General features: G+C 38.7%; 2 protein-coding genes across 6 annotated transcripts in view; both read left to right on the forward strand.

Annotated features, from left to right (window-relative positions):
• Window positions 1-2,123: 2,123 nt before the first annotated feature.
• wdr36 (WD repeat domain 36) lies at window positions 2,124-14,050 on the forward strand. The gene is made up of 23 exons (XM_076988352.1): window positions 2,124-2,438; window positions 2,872-2,899; window positions 3,024-3,124; window positions 3,999-4,116; window positions 4,288-4,420; window positions 4,574-4,628; window positions 4,714-4,846; window positions 4,952-5,127; window positions 5,461-5,581; window positions 5,684-5,749; window positions 5,902-5,985; window positions 6,833-6,987; window positions 7,072-7,186; window positions 10,310-10,475; window positions 10,850-10,958; window positions 11,159-11,238; window positions 11,644-11,751; window positions 12,228-12,325; window positions 12,427-12,569; window positions 12,669-12,782; window positions 12,920-13,001; window positions 13,151-13,338; window positions 13,778-14,050. Exons 1-23 carry the CDS (start codon window positions 2,283-2,285, stop codon window positions 13,925-13,927), a joined length of 2,679 nt encoding a protein of 892 aa, XP_076844467.1. The 5' UTR covers window positions 2,124-2,282; the 3' UTR covers window positions 13,928-14,050.
• Window positions 14,051-14,824: 774 nt separating this feature from the next.
• The window catches only part of camk4 (calcium/calmodulin-dependent protein kinase IV), a 178,167-nt gene continuing 173,314 nt past the window's right edge, over window positions 14,825-19,677 (forward strand). For 3 of the 5 annotated variants that reach the window (XM_076988354.1, XM_076988355.1, XM_076988356.1), the window contains exons 1-2: window positions 14,825-14,980; window positions 15,077-15,295. In XM_076988354.1, the coding sequence (XP_076844469.1) occupies window positions 15,180-15,295 (116 nt within the window). In that variant the 5' untranslated portion in view covers window positions 14,825-14,980; window positions 15,077-15,179. Of the gene's footprint in view, window positions 14,981-15,076; window positions 15,296-18,334; window positions 18,460-19,677 lie in introns of all 5 variants that reach the window. The other 2 variants (XM_076988357.1, XM_076988359.1) reach the window with 2 other exon arrangements.

Consider the following 19,677-nt stretch of genomic DNA (forward strand, 5'->3'; position numbering starts at 1 on the left):
CGTTAACTTGTTTGACACTTTCAAGAGACATTTGACTTTAATTATCATATTAAATGACTATAATTGACTGGTTCATTTGACAACGTTTTTACCATGGAGTATTCTGTAATCGAACTGAAGAGACCCAATAACATGGCTTCCCAGGGGACTACGCATGACTATATGATGCAAGGTGTAGTGTCTCGCATACAAAAAATGCAAACATTTTGAAAACATTGGTTTCATAGACTGTAGTCAATCCGTATTACTCTTGTTACATAGCTCTTGTTTCATTCAGTATATGAATTACATGTACTTAAAATTGACACTGATATTTTAGCATTATCTGTATGCTTACCAAAAGGGTCAAACCTGCATGTTGAAAATAATAATAAAAAAAACCTATTTAATGTGTTTTTCTGTGTGATTTAGAAGAAAACATTCAAGAAAATTTTCTACAGTTTCAATCTCTTTGATGATTTATGAGTCACTGCTTTAGTAATGTACTAATAATTAGTTATGAGTTTAGAATTGGTATCGAAATAGTGATACATTAGGGCTATAGCGCAGAACATGAACACAAGGCAGTTTCTAGTTTTGACTCATTATATATGGTGGGTTTGTTATGTGTAATCACTTATCTGGTGCCACGAAAAAAGATAAACCAAACTGATGATGTAGTACTCAAGTTGAACTAGGTCTTGTATAAAAGAATCTCCACCAATGTTCCTCACAAATGGCTCAACATGGAGAAGAGAAAGCTTACTGGTAAGAATTAACATATGTTTGGAAACAAGGGATATAGATTGCTTGTTTGGAATGTTACTTGAGCTACTTTCTTCTGTCTACAGATATATTGTGTCTGGCTGTTTTTTTGCACACCATGCAGTCAGATGGGAAACACTGTAAAGATTTGAAGATATTGTCATGTCTTGAATGTATTCAACGTGATGCCAATTATATAATCCTTAAACATGTGGAAGTGAGTTTCTGTACAAAACTATTCCTGATTAGCGTTTCCTAATGATCATTTCTTAAAATATTTTTATGATATCTTTAATTTTCATTTTATTAAAGCTTTGCTTGCTTTGATATTTATTTTCTATTTCATTCAGCCACTTGAATGATTTTCTACCATGGTTGTTACTTGCCTCTGATGGTTTGTTATTGCCCCCTCCCCCTCCCCCTCCCCCTCAAGAAACTGCAGTGTAGTGACATCAAATTACAGGTAAAGTAAAAACCTAGGTTTGTAAAATGTAAAAGCATATATATGTATGCTCTTTTACGTTTATATATAGTTTTATATTTTACATTTATATATGCTTTTACATTTACATGTTATATCCAATATTGTGTTTCATTTGCAGATGAATAAAGACCCTAAGTGCATTTTATGCTGGTCTCGGTCTCAAATTAAAAGTGTATCTTCAGTCACACCGGAGGATGAACTGAATTACATTCTTCGGCTACTAAGTGAATCTGTAAGAAAAATCTGTTCATCAAAATCATTTACATTATTAATGTTTCTGTGGTACACATTTGTTTACTGTTAAGTGAAAGAATTAAAGCAGATCTCAAACTATTGTATTTGTTTGTAACTGCAGATGCACTCATGTCGAAGCTGCAAAGGTATCAGAAGGCATTCCAAAAATGCACAGTGTCATAAACGAAGTACAGAGAATTTCTTAAAATGTTGGTGTCCATTTATCCTTCAAAATATCACTCAGACTTGTCCCACATATACTAGCATACCTGTTTAAGCTGAAACATTTACAAATTATTTGATGAAACCTTCCAACTTTTCCCTTCACTATGTAATATGTAATAAGTAGTATGCTGTCTCTCTTGTAATAATGAATGTGAAATTTGTCCATGCTCTTTGGCCTATTTTATGTCATTTTTTTTTAACATTTTTTTCATTGTTTCATGTGGCTTTTTTCATATTTATAATAAATACAAACACTTCTACAAACACAATTGCTTTCAAAATAAATAGGGGGAAATAAAGAAGAGAGTATTTAATTTTCAAGGCTTTCCTAAGTGACTAATCTTTTTTTTTTTAACTAGCTGGCTAACAATTTCTGATTTCTTAATTTGACTGTAGCACAGCCTGTGCTGCATAGGAACTGACATGTGTATTTGTTGGATGGGGTTGTTACACGGAACAATTTCAGGGTTACTCTTTGTAGGAAGGTGCAGTCAGAAGAGCAGATTATTATATCTGGATAGCTAGAGTTCACAAATGAGCTTCAGTTTAATATAGTGTTTTATGTAGTTGCAGAAAAACAGGATTAGAGGCAAAAATGTCTGTCGGAGGAAAAAAAGGAAGCTCGATATTCTCTGGAGTTAGGGCACTTGGACTTTATTCTAACCATCTGCCACACGTGGTCCGATTTCATAAGAAACACCGGGAGTTCTATATCGTGACAGCTGTTGGTCAGTGTTTCCATACGTACAATGTGAGTCATTGTAATTTCAAATACTAATGTGTATTGTCAACATTACTTCATCTGAATTACTGTTTCTAACTCAATCTTTCATGGGGTTAAAAACCAAAACGAACTTGGTCGCGTGGACTCGAACGCTTAGTTTTCGGCTAGCTAGCTAACAAAAAACTTAAATGTAACCAGCGATTAACATAGGGTTACTTTATAGACCCGTGTGTGTGTCTGTGTGTCTGTCTATGTGCGCGTGCGTGCGTGCAGGAGAGATGAAACTGCATATAATGTAAGATGCTCTCGGCCAAATAGTTTTCATGTTCAACTGTCCAAATATAAGGCTGGAAAATAGGCTGGAAGAAACCCATGATTTCATTAGTAAGCTAGCATTGTTTTCTAATGCATTCAGTTCTGTGTTGAATTAATCTGACCGTGTGCATGCCTCTTTATGCAGGTAAAGAAACTTGGAATTGTTGCTGTCAGTGAGTGATGCAAAATTATTTTTATGAAATTGTGCATATAAAGTTTATACAGTTTAACCAATCACCAGTGTATTTTACCAGAGTACTTAAATAAAAACATCACCTTGACTCATTTGTTGCCCAGGTAATGCTCTTCCTGCAGACATTGCTTGTCTTGCTGCTGACCGAATGCTTGTCTATGCTGCACATGGACAAGTTATCTCTGCTTTTGCAAAGAACACACAGGTGAATAATTGGATGAACAGAAACTAGGGTTATATTCACACAAGTGGTAAAAATGGCCCAAAGCTGATAATTTCCTTTATATATTTCCATCATAAATATGTTCTCCGTGTGGCAGTAAAACAAACACACTGAATCTGATATTTTCAGTTCTCATGTGGAATATACCACTTTCAAATGTGGTACTGAAATCCGATGCATGGCACTGTTACCACCAGATTTGGAATTTTTTTATCTCTTGTGTCAATTCTATTCAACATTCATCATAATTTCATGCTGGCAAGAAGGCAAAATGGATGATCAAAGCATCCAGATTTTCCTCTCCATGGAGATGGCTATTTTTTTCCTCATAATTTGTTGCCAGGTTTGTAAATGGTGTAATTAACATGAGATTAAACTAGTGATTGCTGATTTAGGCCAGTTGCAACAGGATTATTGCATCAAATTTAAAATATACTATGAACAGACAAATAAAGTTGGTTTTTGGCAGTAAATTGGATTTGGGCCACTTTAACCTGCAACATGAACATCATTATGTTCACATACCAGCAAGGCTGGTACAGCTTACCTTGCTGTACTGGTTAATGATTTTATTGTACATAAAAGGTAGCTTTGAGCTTAATCTAAATTATTTCAGCTCATATAATCGCTGATTTAAGTTTGGTGACTCAACAAAGATGTCATCTTGTGTCATCGTCATAACACTAGCTCAAGTTCTGGGGAGTAGAACTGATCTGATGTTAAGTCCTGACTTTAAAAAATTATAATGAATTGGTTGTCTGAAGGTTACACTGATTAAAGATTAGTACTCTTAAATGGTCTTAATAAATATGGCCCCTGCACCTGAACTGCTCATAACTGGACATCTGTTGTTCAGGTTGTCCACATTTATGAAGGCCACCAAGCTGATGTCCATTTGTTACTGCCATTTGGAGATCATCTCATATCAGTGGACAAGGAAAATGTTATCATCATTTGGGATGTGGAATCAGAAGGTTAGCCTAATTCTATTGTTTTTGTCTTTATTACAGTATTATTTGTTGTTTTGTTTCTTGAATTGGGTGTATATTCTATAAATTTAAGGAAGTAGAATTCTGAAGACTGAACAGGATATTTCACTGTGTTTTTTCCTCATTTATCTCACCTTCTCAACTGTTTGTTTCCAGATACATACTTGCAGATTTCATTTGATAAAGCATCATTTGAAGTTAGGGCTATTATGCATCCAAGTACCTACTTGAATAAAATCCTTGTTGGAAGCAATCAAGGGAGCCTTCAGTTATGGAATGTCAAGTCAAAGTAATTTCTCCAAACATTTTTTAGCAAACCCACACCTTATTTTAAAAACCAGTATAAATGAAAATGCATTGTATCCAAACTACTTGAAACATATGTGTGTGTGTGGTACAAATGCACTAAAGTGTTTTAATGCAATAAAAACTTTTCCCTCAGCAAACTTCTGTACGTGTTTCCAGGATGGGCATCTGCAGTGACTGTTTTACAGCAGGTCTGTACTGTTATTGCAGTGTATTACTTTGTACATATTTATTTGGTTATTGACTGTTTTCCTAATATTCTTAAATTTTCCATAGACTCCAGCTATAGATGTGGTTGGTGTAGGTTTGGCTTCTGGACAGATAATTATACATAACATCAAATTTAATGAAACTCTGATGAAGTTTCAACAAGACTGGGGTCCAATTACAGCCATTTCCTTTAGAACAGGTACTGTTAGCTCATTTCAATGGTTATTTTAGATCATGTTAATGCTTTGTTATATGCAGTGATAATCTTATATCCTATGTTGTGTTTATTTGATCTGCTGGTTAGATGGTCATCCAGTAATGGCTGCTGGTAGCCCTGTAGGACATGTTGGATTGTGGGATTTGGAGGAAAAGAAGCTAGTTGGTCAGATGAGAGATGCACACACCACAGCCATAGCTGGGCTCACTTTCCTACATGCTGAGCCACTTCTCATCACCAATGGAGCTGACAATGCTATTCGGGTTTGTGTTCATCAAATTTTCTTTAAAATTGAATGTAGGGTAGTGAATTCCATGCATGATACAAATGTGTGACTTGCCAATTCCTGAACTTTTCAGACATGTATTCCAGAAAACAGTATTATGGTGATTGCCGATGCCTTTTTATAAGCTATGCATACTATACTTGTATTATTTTAAAAGCTGTGCGTGTTCCACCCAGAACGTGTCCGATGGGTCGCAACCCACCATTTGAGAATCACTCTAGTAGTATATACTTATATACTTGCAAGTATACTCAGGAAAAAAATATATATAAAAAAAAGTGTTGCTTTATATACATACCTTGCTCTGTAGGTTTGGGTTTTTGATGTGGCAGGAGGGGATGGACGTCTTCTGAGATTTCGCATGGGACACAGTGCACCACCCAACAAGATCCAGCACTACAAACACAGTGGCCAGCATATTCTCAGTGCTGGTATGCTTTTTTGTATCGCATATTGTTCTCCATTCAGGCACAGAAACATGATGTAAGAGTGGTACTTAAAAGTAAGATGTTTTATGTCTGTTGTGTTATCAGGCCAAGATGGCACCCTGCAGTCATTCTCTGCTGTTCATGAACGGTTTAATAAGTGTTTGGGTCATGGTAAGATTCTCTCTGTTGTACGGTTTTGCCAGAGAAATGTAAAACTTACTTTAAAAAATACTTGTGTATATATTTTATTTAATTTCTTGTCTTAGTAACACTGACATAAGTGCATAGGACAATTTGTGAATGTATCCTAACGTTTTGAACAGGATCTCTGAATAAGAAAAAGGCCAAAAAGAACAGTGTAATTCACGACTCGGCAAAACTTCCTCCGATAACCACTTTTGCATCAGGTATACTTGTTTCCTGTTTTTATTTTGTTTTGCTATTTTGTTTTAATGTACAACAGCAACAGATGTTTTGTCTATGACCAAGCAATTGGCACAAAATTTTATGTTAGATTCCATTTCAATTAGACACAGTGGTCCAGATTCATAAATCTTGGTGGTAAACATGCTACACCACACAAAATACGTGGTACAATATTTAATATTCATAAAGGCTTTAATTAGCATTGCAGTGTCAACTTCCCACAGTGGGGAGTTCATTTGTGCCCAAAGTGAAAAGCAATCAATATCCACATGTAAATAAGCCTGTGTATATTAATCCCCTATGTATGACTAATCCCAGTTGCATAGTATGCTTTCAATTGTAATGTGCATAAAAATGTAACACTTTTGCAAATGTCACCAATACTAGACCTGCATGGTTTCACATCGTGTGTTTTATATATTGTATACACACATTTTATTCTTTCTCTTTAATACTTACATTTGCATTGCTTATGGCCAAAGTTAGTGGCATTCTGAGATCCTTAGCATTAGCAAAATTGTTGTGTTCAGATTTTCTTGATGACTTGCATGTGTGACCAAACACTGTTATAGAAAAGATCGTCCAATTTACATCCACTTCTTGCATGAACTTGTGCTTTCAGCCTAATTCCAGTGGGCTTTTTTGTAGAGCAGTGTGAATCCTTAACTTCAAATGAAAATGTGATATCACCATACAACATGCAAATGTTAAAATATGCAAGCAGTCCACATTTTTCAGTTTTTCTTTTAATGAAACACAATCTTTTTTTGAGGTCAGCCTGTGGTGTTTTGTAATTATTTTGCTGTGTGTTTGTGTGGCCTCCCATAGAGAGTGCTCGTCAGAATGACTGGGACAGCATTGTGGCTTGTCACCAGGGCTTTCTTGTTACCACAACCTGGAACTATCAGAAAAGCTCCATGGGGGCTCACAAGTTAGAGCCAGAGCGTTTCAACAAGAACCGTGCTCTGAACGTTCATGCCACGGTCAGTGGATACAACCCTATCGATCCCCACTCCTTCTCGAAGCTTTGCTCTTCTGAATCTTAACTTTTTGCCTTGCCTTTGTAGGCGGTAGATATCACTTCCTGCGGCAACTTTGCAGTGATTGCACTGTCATCTGGACACATAGATGTGTACAACATGCAGTCAGGACTTCATAGAGGACAGTATGGAAAAGACAGAGGTGAGCTTGTCTACACACTTTCCCATGCAAAACAACTGTATACTAGGGATGCACCGAAATGAAAATTCTTAGCCGAAAATGAGGAAACCAAGGCCGAAAACCGAAACACCGAAATAATAATAATTTCCACTTCTATAGCGCCTTTCAAAGTACCCAAGGACGCTGTACAGAGAAATACAAAAAACAAAAACACAGACAAGAACAGACAAGAAAAAAGAAAATCCCATAGAACAGACCTAAGTTGAGGAAGTTGTGAGAAAATGTTGATTAAATAGGTGGGTCTTTAGTTGAGCCTTGAATGCGTTAAGAGATGGTAAGAGACGGAGGGAGAGGGGAAGAGAGTTCCAGAGAGTCGGAGCCGCCACACTGAAAGATCGACCACCCATGGTGCTTAACTTGAATCTAGGAACAACTAAGAGTCCAGTGTCAGATGACCGAAGCCGGCGAGTGGGAGCATAGCGGTGCAAAAGATTAGCCAGATATATGGGAGCCAAACCAGAGAGTGCTTTGAAAGTAAGTACTAGAATTTTGTACTGGATACGGAGACTTATCGGAAGCCAATGAAGACGCTCTAAGACAGGTGTTATATGGTCGTACTTCCTTGACTGGGGCAGAACACGAGCAGCAGCATTCTGAACAGTCTGAAGGGACCGAAGAGACTTAGAGGGAAGACCATAGAAGAGAGAGTTGCAGTAGTCTAGTTTGGAAGTGATGAGAGCATGAACCAAGGTTTCAGCAGATGTAGGAGACAGAAATGAGCGTAGGCGGGAGATATTGTGGAGTTGAAGGAAGGCTGATTTAGTGAGTGAACGTATCTGAGGTTCGAATGAAAGAGTCGGATCAAACAGAACCCCAAGATTACGTGCAACAGGTGATGATTTGACCGGCAAACCAGCAACAGTAAGTGATGTATTGGCAAGGGGAAGGGCCATAGACTTAGTGCCAATAATAAGAAACTCAGTCTTATGGGCATTTAATAAAAGAAAATTGGCATGTAGCCACAGGTTGAGGTCAGATATACATTTAGTGATGGATGGGGGTGGGAAAGGTGCATGAGGCTTAAAGCTGAGATAAAGCTGAGTGTCATCAGCATAGAGATGGTATTTTAATCCATACTGTCGTAACAACTCACCGAGTGGCAGAATATAAATAGTAAAAAGCAGTGGTCCTAGCACTGAGCCCTGAGGAACATCCTGAGCAACCGGAGCTAAATCAGATTTACTATTACCCAAGCGTATAAACTGACGCCTATCCGAGAGGTATGAAGTGAACCAAGAAATAACGGTGCCAGAAAACCCAAGATCACGGAGCCGTGAGAGCAGTATTGAATGATTGACTGTATCGAAGGCAGCAGTGAGATCGAGGAGTAGAAGAAGAGAGGCATGGCCATTATCAGAGGAGAGAAGAAGGTCATTTAGCACATAAACAAGGGCAGTCTCAGTGCTGTGCTGAGCACGGAAACCAGACTGGAAAATATCAAAAAGATTATTGGAAGACATGTACTGGAGTAGTTGGGAGGCCACCACACGTTCAAGGATCTTTGAGAGAAATGGTAGATTAGATATTGGGCGATAATTATTTAAAACAGTAGTGTCAAGATTTTGTTTTTTGATAACCGGGGTGATGGCAGATATCTTTAGATCTAATCGAACGTGACCAGAAACAAGAGAAAGATTAACAAGATGACAGATAGAGGAGGAAAGAGAAGAGACGCCCTGTTTTAGCAGTGATGTAGGTATGGGATCAAGAATGCAAGTAGTAGACTTGGAACTGGTGAGGAGTTTAATTATAAGATCAGAGCTAACTAAAGAAAAGGTGGAGAATGACAGAGAGGGTGAGACAGTCATCTGGGAGGAAGTGGAGAAAGAAGAACTACGTGATTGAACCTTCAACAAGTCCTGGTAGATAACTGAGACTTTGTTAGTAAAAAAACTAAGAAATGTGTTACATTGATCGGATGTAGGGGCCAGTGGAGATGAAGGGGGACGCAGTAGATTATTAACAATTTTAAATAGTCGTTTGGGGTCGGAACCAGAGTTATTTATTGCAGACGTGTAGTATAGAGCACGGGCTGAGTTTAAGGCAACCTTATATTTGGTCAGATGGTCAATATAAGCCTGGTGATGAACAGGCAAACCAGTTTTCTTATAAAGCCGCTCAAGACGCCTGCCCGTAGTCTTTAGAACACGTAGGTCAGGTGTGAACCAGGGTGACACGTGGGTGGAGGGAACATATCGAGTTATGACAGGTGCTAAGGAGTTCAGAGTGTCAGAGAGAGAATGATTGTAGACTGATAGGGCAGTGTCAAGATTGGGAATAGTGGGAAAAAGAAATACATTATGCCAATTATTAGTAACATTGGATTTATGGCTAACCTCACTAAACTCAAGGCATTGATATTCAAAGAATAAATCAACTACAAAATTTGATTTTAAAATATTTATTTAGCACTGACATTACAGTAATGCATATTATAAAATAAAATTAGTGGTGGGCCGTTAACGGTGATAACGCTGACAACGGCCGACCACTAATTAAATTTAACTCGCAGACCGTTATTATCTGAGAGGATAAATATGTGTATTTTATACGAGTTAAATTTAATTATAACTGACTGGCCTGAAAGATAAATATAAATTCTCTCATAAAAACGTGACGTGAGTTGCAACAACATTAAACAGCTCAGGTAAACACACTTCTGAGAAATGTCGTCTGCTCGGCAAAACTTAACGGGGCTCAATGTGCTCTATTAGCCTACGAAATCCCACATCCTCTACGAGAGAGAACGGCTGATCGTCTAAGGCGACGAGTTCCATAATTTTTGGTGCAATGTCCTTTGCCTTGGCGCCATCACTGGAAAACTTTTTTGCCTTTATCCAAATAAACACGTGCAGGTGGCGATTTTTGCTTGCGTCATCACACCACGTTTTGGCTGTGTTGTTTCGGTGATGAAAGTATTTCGGCCGAAAACTGAAAATGCACATTTAAGCCATTTCGGCCGAAAATTTTCGGTGGCCGAATTTTCGGTGCATCCCTACTGTATACCAGCTCTTGCAATTACTCAGAAAGTTTATTAGCTGTAATAATGGTGCATATGTATAATGTTAATTGTGTGTGGTGTAGCTCACTCAGGCCCAGTGCGAGGTGTTGCTGTGGATGCACTGAACCAGCTGACGGTGAGCGCAGGAGCTGACGGACTGCTAAAGATCTGGAAGTTCAAATCCAAGAAGCTTTTACACACGGACACCTTGCCTGCATCCCCTGCTTCCATCCTCTTGCACAGAGACAGGTGAGTGCTATCAGGTGTTCATTACAAAGAAGAACAATGTCCTTGCTGAAATGATTTCATTCATTTTATTTGAGTGAATTTGGTGTCATTGGTATAGTTATTTTGAATTCTGATGGAGCTACATGCTTAAGAGTGTTAGCCATCCCTGGTGTACTCCTTGCTGCTGTTTCTCCGACACACACGCCAAGTTGAAACACCACATTCAGAATTTTTGCACTCCTTATGTGTACATACCTATACATATGTGTGTGCGTGCTTGCGTGTGTACACCTGTATCAATGTGTTAGTGTGTACCTGTGTGTATGTGTATCTGTGTGTACTTGTAAATCTATTTCTGTGTATTTGTGTTTTTTTCCCTTTGTTGACCGGGCTAGTGGCATGCTGGCCCTTGCTCTGGATGACTTCACAATCAGTATCTTGGACATGGAGACTAAGAGGACTGTACGCCGCCTCTCTGGCCAGCGTGGGCAGATCAATGATATGGTAAAAAGTGTGAGCTTGTTTCCCAATTAAAGGTCATGTAATTTCCCCAGTCCTTGTAGCTTATGACGCATTTGTTATAATTGCAGTTGTTTTCCAGCCATTTGTCTAACTTTTTACCCTTAATATCTGAGGGGAAAAAGACAGTTATTTTATGTCCAGCAGCTTCAGATGCTACAAAAACATCCATGTTGTTTGTACAGACATTCAACCATGATGGACGATGGCTTACGGTAGCCTCCATGGACTGCACCATCAGAACATGGGACCTTCCCTCTGGCAGGTGACACCTTCAGGGATGCCTTCTTGTGCTTTGACCATCATCTTAATCTGAGCTGTGATCTTCTGAGCCCTTTTCAATATAGTAGCCTGCTCACACGTTTGATGGAGGGGAAGACCAGGCTCTCACTTGGACATGATGTTTCGCTTTCTGAATTATTTACTTTGCCTGATTTTGTGTGATAACCTTTTGTCAAGTCATCCAGTTAACTTTTGACAAAAGGCAACATGAAACTCTCAAAAGATAATGCTTATCTTGTTTAGATTCAGTGTTAGAGACACACAATATGATGTTTAATCTTTGTCTGGCGAATCTACTATTAAATCCCCTCTTTAGCCTTGCGGTAAGTACATTGGGCCATGTTTAATGTCTCTCTTTTCATTCTTGCTCTCTGTCTCTCCATCACAGTTTGATCGACTGTTTCCTGGTAGATACGGCAGCTGTCAGCATCAGTTTCTCTCCCACGGGGAACTTCCTTGCTTCCTCCCATGTTGACAGTCTTGGTATTTACTTATGGTAAGAGATTGTCATCATCAGGAAATACACCTAAGTTTGCCGATTTGTTCTCCACCCAGACCTTGTTAAACTTTTAGGGCTTTCAGGGCTGATAGCTCTTTTTTGGCTTTGGTAACTGTGGATTAGAAGAAACAGTGCTCCTCTGTAGCTGCTGTTTTAAACTGAGCAATGGAACAGTCTTTGAACCCTGGGGTGTCGTATCTTTTTGATAACGGGCAAACCATTTTATGTTTTAGTATAAATAACAGTAGTCAAATTTAAACACAGTCTTGCTTCAGTTGCAGTGCAACCAAGAGAACAAATGTGCTGAAATGTAGAAAATGCAGAATTTGTTCCTGCTGTAGGATATAAAAGCTTTCTGCTTTCTACTGTTTACTAAAGTGACATTTGGCTTGAAATTTTAATGTGTGCTCATTGTGTGCTTATTGTTGCATTCCAAAGTTAATTGCTAAGTATCATACTGGACCTCGTTCCAGGTCCAACAACGCACTGTGTAGTTTGGTGTCACTGCGCCCTCTACCTGCAGACTATGAACCTACTGTGGTCATGCTGCCTGGCACATATCCAAGTCAAGGCAAGTGTGTTTTATGTGGTTTGGGCATTTTGCTGTTGAAATTGTTTCTCGCGCCCTTAGGTGCACATGCTGAGATCCATTTTGATGGCTTGTTTAAGCAGATAATGAAGTCGAGGACATTGATGCCGAGAGCTTGGAGATGACCGAGTACGTGTCTCCAGAACAGCTGGAGAAACGGCTGATCACTCTCTCTCTACTACCTGACTCACGGTGGAAAAACCTCATCCACCTGGACACCATCAAGGTGTGTGCATGTGTGACCACTGTAGTTTCTGTGTGCTAGAACTCGGCATGGATGTAAAGCAACAGCTTTATATTTTGTTTATTCATTTTATCATTACAGAAAAGGAACAAGCCAAAGGAGCCCCCTAAAGTGCCGACAGCAGCCCCCTTTTTTATCCCTACCATTCCAGGGCTTATTCCTAAATTTGCCCTCCCTGACGCATCTTCAGAACAGGTAAAACTCTGCCAAAAAGTTTCTGGGTTATTTTCTTGAGTTTCTCTCTGTAATATAAAGAAAATGACAGTAAAATTTTCCATTGTGGGCTAATCACCAGCTACTACTTAATAGCTACAGTCCTTTGTCTCTCACAGTCCAAAGTGGTGAACTTGGGAGTACTAGCACAGAAATCTAGATTCTACCTTCAACTTGAAGACGCACTAGACCCTCATCACTGTAAGTCATATCAGTTCCAGTAAAATTAGGCAGTAGTACTGCAGTAATGCAAGCATACTTTGTGACTTTTAAAGTGAAATTAAAAACATTCCATTATGGTACCACAGATTTGATAAGTAATGTATTGCTAACAGTGTTCTCCTGCATAGATAAAGATCCGGTGAGCCTTCTGAAGGAGATGGGACCCTCCGCCATTGACACTGAGCTGCGAGGTCTAGCACCAGACATGGGTGGAGACATTCGTGTCATGCAGAGCTTCCTCAAAATGATTGGGACGATGCTGCTCTTGAAGAAGGACTTTGACCTAGCCCAGGCCTACCTTGCGCTCTTCCTCAAGGTCTGATTCATCACTCTTGCTCCTCCTCCACCACCCAGTACAGCACCTGCAGCACCATCTACCCAACACATTATTTTACTCCACTGGCCATGCAATAGCTAAAGTCTGCTACTATTTAGTAGTGGCTAAAATTATGTAGATTAAATTTGATACTGGAATAGCCATGTTTTTTAGATTGTATTTAGTTTTTGTCAACAGGTGGCAGCAGAGCTTAATTTTGGCAACTGCTACTTTTTAAATTTATTTTTTATTTTTTATTATAACCATTGCTGGTTAATAACTTATCCATCACATATTCAAATTCTAAGTTATTATAATTTTTTGTCAGCCACAAAAACAGCCACTACCACATGAAATGTATTGCAACCCAAAAGAATGATGGAAGAAATATGCACATTATTGTCGTTATTAAAATTAAGTCTGATTTGCTTCATTTTAGCTTCACCTGCGGATTATTGTAGACCAACCTTCTCTGATGGAGGAGGCGGAGAGAGTACAGGAACTGTTGGAGGAGATGTGGACCTCCACACAGACACTCCTCAATAAGAGCATGTGTCTCCTCTACTACATTAAGAGTGCTCTGCTGTAGAAAACCATTTCTGTATAAAACAGCTTTCTTTGTTTCCTCATTTAAAGTTGGCTTTAAAATAACACTGTATGTACAACATGTTTTCTATCTTGTGTCAATAATGCATAAAAATTCTTAGTATAAGATTTTTCTCATGGCTTTGTCATTTCCTAAACTGTTTAAAGAACTGATGTTAAGTGGATGTATTGCCCAGACATACGTTGCCATTTGGTGTAGATGTATCCATGCAAGTTTTCAGAGAATGCAGAATTTTACAGGTAACTTAGCAAGTTATAAGATGAAATTACATGGCTGTAAATATATCACTCAAAATTTACTTTTGCAATCTACAGTTAGCTTTATAAAAACACTCTTTCTGCTTGTCAGTGTGAGTGACTCCGATGTGAGGGAGTGGATGCATAAGCTTGGAGGTTGTACTTGTTTGGTACTGAGCAGGTTTGGAACAGATGGATCTCACCACATGGGAGAGCAGACCCACTGTGCTTGAGCCTTAAAGAATGACCAGTCATGCAGGCCAGAATAGGGATTGCTTTTCAAACCTGCTCTCAATGGTGTTTATTGGAAGAAATATTCTTCTATTTTTTTCAGTATTTTTGTGTGATTTGGTAACCAAAAGAAATACTTTACCATAAAATAAAGCCATGGCAGACACTTTCCATGCTCAAAATCCTAACCTTGGAATGAAAGTCTTCGTTCTTTACTGTTTATAAACAAAAAATGCAACGTTTAGTGATAAGATATTTTGTTGCTTATAATGCTATATAAGGCTTAGGCTTCTGGGGGAAATCGTGACACTGAAAATAATGTACAGTTAGCTTGACTTGATGGTGTAATGAAGTACAAGTGTTATGTAATTATGGTATTGTGACGTCTCCTGAACACACGTTACATTGGTGACGGTAAGACCCAGTAGAAACCAGCCTACCAACGAGGCCAAGCCGTCTTGGCCCCTGGCTTGTGTGAGAGCGATGGTAACGGTGATAAGCACACGGCCGCAATGGATGTCTAGTTAGGTCTGTAGCCACACGGTTCACCTCAGGAATACATTCACAGGTATGTGTTTGTCTTCACGCAAAATCCAAACCTTCCATTTTGGTACCGTGGATGCGCATTTCTAGCCAATGTCTGTTTTCTGTACCCCTCCTTTAGGTAAGCAACCCGGTGCTCTACATTTTGAAACGGAATTTTTAACCGTGCAAGACTGCTGGGACAACAGCTCGCAAAACCGACAATTTGAGCAGAGGCAATTGAGATGCTCAAAGTCAGTATGATCACATCCAGATCAGGGACAGCTCCAGAATATTGGATTGATGGCTCAAATAAAGAGACGTTCGCGGACTTCTACGAGCTCGAGTCCGAATTGGGACGGTGAGTCTTAGTGATACTGTGCTTTGTGTTATCAGTTATCATCCATAGAGCGTTCGTGCATCGCCTTCCAAACTGCAGCTTGATGACAAAAAAAAAATCCTAACGTGTTGATATTTGTTATTCAACAGAAATGAATAGTAGTCTGAGCTTTGGATTTAATCATTTATTACGCATCGTTAAAAACCCTCTTATTGTGAGAAGGATTAATAATCTATAGCTCTGTGTATTTTTTATTTTTACTGATTTTATTTTGCCAACTGAAAATTTGCATGAAAACGTACTTATTTATTTTTTTAAAAACGTTTTCTCCTCTCTTCCCTATCATTATTAGCATTTATATTTTAATTTTTTAAATGTAGCCCCTGCATGGCTCCTTCTGTGACTGTACTGTCATACATCACAATATGCTCAGCCAAAAATATAATGGGACGCGAAAGTTTGAGCACCTTTGTTAATTTTCCTGATCTAAACAAAAATAGGCAGGTGCATAAGTTTGGGCACCCAAAAAAACCCTTAACTTAATATTTTGTAGGTCCTCCTTTCGCAGAAATAACAGCCTCTAAACGCTTCCTATAGCTTCTAATGAGAGTCTGGATTGTGGCTGAGGGTATTTTAGACCATTCTTCTTTACAAAACATCTCTAGTTCATTCAGGTTTGATGGTTTCCGAGCATGGACAGCTCTCTTTAAGCGACACCACAGATTTTCAATAATATTCAGGTCTGGGGACTGAGATGGCCATTCCAGAATGTTATACTTGTTCCTCTGCATGAATGTCTTAGTAGATGTTGAGCAGTATTTAGGGTTGTTGTCCTGTTAGAAGATCCAGCCCTGGCGTAGCTTCAGCTTTGTCACTGATTCCTGGACATTGGCCTCCAGAATCTGCTGATATTGACTGGAATCCATGGGTCCCTCAACTTTAACAAGATTCCCAGTCCCTGTACTGGTCACACAGCCCCACAGCATGATGGAACCACCATGAAATTTTACTGTAGGTAGCAGGTGTTTTTCTTGGAGTGATGTGTTCTTTTTCCTCCATGCATAACGGCCCTTGTTATGGCCAAATAACTCTATTTTAGTTTCATCAATCCACAGCACCTTCCTCCAAAATGAAGCTGGCTCGTCCAAATGTGCTTTAGCATACCTCAAGCAGCTCTGTTTGTGATGTGGGTGGAGAAAATGCTTCCTCTGCATCACTCTCCCATACAGCATCTCCTTGTGTAAAGTTCGCCGAATAGTTGAACGATGCACAGTGACTCCATCAGTAGCAAGATGATGTTGTAGGTCTTTGGTGCTGGTCTGTGGGTTGACTCTGACTGTTGTCAACATCCTTCGCTTCTGTTTCGATGTTTTGCTTGGTCTGCCTCTTCAAGCCTTGACTTGAACTGTACCTGTCTTCTTCCATTTTCTCACAATGTTTCTCACACTGGAGACTGAAAGCTGAAATCTCTGACATAGCTTTCTGTATTCTTCCCCTAAACCATGACGGTGAACAATCTTTGTTTTCAGGTCAATTGAAAGTTGTTTTGAATCTCCCATGCTGCAACTCTTCAGAAAGATGCAAAGAGGAGAAAAACATACAATTGCCACCCTTAACTACCCTTTCTCATAGTTGAAGTCACCTGTGTATGGAGGTCAAGGGTCACTGAACTTACCAAACCAAATTTCAGTTCCAATAATTAGTTCTAAAGGTTTTGAAATCAATAAAATGACAACAGTGCCCAAACTTATGCACCTGCCTATTTTTTGTTTAGACAATTATTGGACACTTTATGTAAATCATATAAACTTAATTTCACCTCTCAGATATCACTGTTTGTCCCCTATATGATATAGGCATATTTAACTGATTTTTAAAATCCAAACATTCAATAATTTATAAAGGTAAATCAGGAAAATTAACAAAGGTGCCCAAACTTTTGCATCCCATTGTATTTTTGGCTGAGCATATTGTGATGTATGACAGTACTCCCAGACACCAGTGATTCAGTGTGATAAATAAAGGCACTGTGTTGGCACCTATCCATTTGTCTCCAGGGTTGTAACAGGGTTATAGAACCAAAGGCTTCTTTGGGACACTGCAAAGTTTGACAATTGCAGCACTAAAGTTTAATGGCCAAGGCATCGTAATGTTTCATAATAAATGTTAAGGCAATACAACAGGAAAACACAAATAAGTATTTCTTGCTGAGCTCTAGTTTATTGGTGTTATTTGTGAGTCTTTCTCTCATTGTAATAATTACGGAACATTTAAATCACCTGACATGCAAATATAATGAATTAGTTTTACAGAAATCCACTACTAAGTTCTTATCAATTATAAAAAGGCTACCCACAGTATCAAGTGAGTACTTAATCTTCACCTTTCAGTTTTTATCAGAGACCAAAAACCAGAATGACTCTAAAACATATTGACATGTTACCTCAATTAGTGAATAATGTGCTATAAAATGTCTTGTTGTTGATGAGATGCAAGTAGAGCTTCATAATGGCTGTCCTGGGCATTACTTGTTTAGGTCTGAAAAGCTATTGATCAGAGGCTATGAACTGTTGTTGAAAGGCTACAAAATGGTTTTCTTTTTTCCCTTGACAAAAACGATATGCCGGCAATGCCGAGCAAAACACTGGATGAATATGACAAATGTAAATTGAACTGATTCATTTGTTTTTATGGAATGCCAAATACTCATTTGATGCTATCGAGATGAAGTTTTGTAGATAACGGAATAGGTTTTAGGAGGTCTGATGGCAGATTTGATTACAATTATTATCCAAGATGTCTCTTTTAAGAGAGGAAAGTGTGCAGAATCATTAGAAATTAGAGCAAACCCTTCCCGTATGGAGCAACACAGCTAGCAGAAACCTTCAGAAATGTGGCAAAATGGAGCTTGCTGTGAGTGCAGCTTGAGACAGTTTATATCCTTTGAAACTTAAGTTAATTTAGGCCTCCAGTTAATCTGTGATATTCATCATATACCAAATCTATTGGACAGTTAGTTACTGATCACAATGTGAATGGTTTTCTGATTTGACATTGTAGATTTTGTCTGAAATGTGACAATTTCACATATCTTGGAGCAGTAGCTGAAGAATTACTTGGGAAGGAAGGGAAAACTGAAGTTTCACCGGTGGTGCCAAATGTACAGCACTCCTGAAGACGGCAAAGTGAGCTGAATCTGTAATGAAACTTTCCTTAGTCCTCAAAGAGTTGCTCTCTCTCTCCGTCTTTTGTTCTTCCTGCTGTGATTATATAATGCTGGGCAAGTAGAAAGCAGAAACGAGCAGCTTGTGTAACACACACTCCTGCAGACATCCTCTGTCAGAGATGTTTTTAGTGTACAGAATGCTGAAACTGGGAAATTAATTATCTATCTGGCTACCATCACAGTGTATCAATCAGTTACCTACTGTGCTAAGCCACTGTGAATGTAGTGTAGTCATCAACAATAAGATTGAATTTGGTTGGAGAGTCAGTGATAAATATATACCCAAGTTTAGCCTTTACATTTATATGGCAGAGGTGTATGTCCTTTGACTAAATGACAAATGCAGATGTAAATTAAGGAAAAGACCATTATCCTGTTTTCCTATGATGAGGACAAATGAGAAGATGTCTCATTCTTCTTAGCATCTAAAATCCTACACTATAATTAATTAACTGGAAATTCAAAGCAAACCAAATTGAATGATTAGGGAATTAACATTTAATTGTAATTTGTATGTTTAATCTTGCATAACTGGTAGTAATTTTTTTCTGACAGTAGTACTTTGCACTATGAAATTATACAAATTATTTCAACATGTAGCTTGAACCCTTGGATAACAAGTAAGAATAGTGCAGTAAGAGTGAGATTTTTCTTTTCAACCATTTCTTCTGGCAAGTTGATCACAGACCATTTCCACTAGTCACAAATCTCAGAACTCCGTATAACATTTTGCTGTTGTAAGTCACAGTGGAAATTATTTTTTACTTAAATGAGGTTTGATTGTTACAAGATGTTCTAATTTTGTGTTTGTGCACATTTGGTCTGATAAGAGAACAAAAGCAAATGTCTCTGGGAAGAGGACTAACTTCACTTATCTTTGCAAAGCGTTTGGTCATTTTAGTGGCCAGGCCAATATACTTTGCCAAATTCCACTAATGGAGCCTCCTAAGTACCATTGCTGTGTGTGTCAAAGGTGTGATGTGGTAGGATTTGATAGTGGAATTCACCGCGAGGTTGTAGAGACATGGGGGAACCCAAGCACTCGAATAAACAGAGACTCAGAGGAAGAGAGCGTTTTGATGAAAGGCCAAGAACGCAACTAGTGACTTAACGATTCAGCAGTGAGATGCCACAGCTATCTTCCTTAACTAGGAAGTAAGACAGCTGTGGAACATCA

This window comes from Brachyhypopomus gauderio, unplaced genomic scaffold, assembly GCF_052324685.1.
Source record: "Brachyhypopomus gauderio isolate BG-103 unplaced genomic scaffold, BGAUD_0.2 sc61, whole genome shotgun sequence".
Taxonomy (NCBI): domain Eukaryota; kingdom Metazoa; phylum Chordata; class Actinopteri; order Gymnotiformes; family Hypopomidae; genus Brachyhypopomus; species Brachyhypopomus gauderio.

Bases quoted from the DNA above. Each gene is read 5' to 3' on its own strand.
- wdr36 (XM_076988352.1), top strand. From the start codon at position 2,283: ATGTCTGTCGGAGGAAAAAAAGGAAGCTCGATATTCTCTGGAGTTAGG. The intron at 6,988-7,071 runs GTCAGTGGATAC...TTGCCTTTGTAG, and splicing joins CTCTGAACGTTCATGCCACG to GCGGTAGATATCACTTCCTG. The intron at 10,476-10,849 runs GTGAGTGCTATC...TGACCGGGCTAG, and splicing joins ATCCTCTTGCACAGAGACAG to TGGCATGCTGGCCCTTGCTC.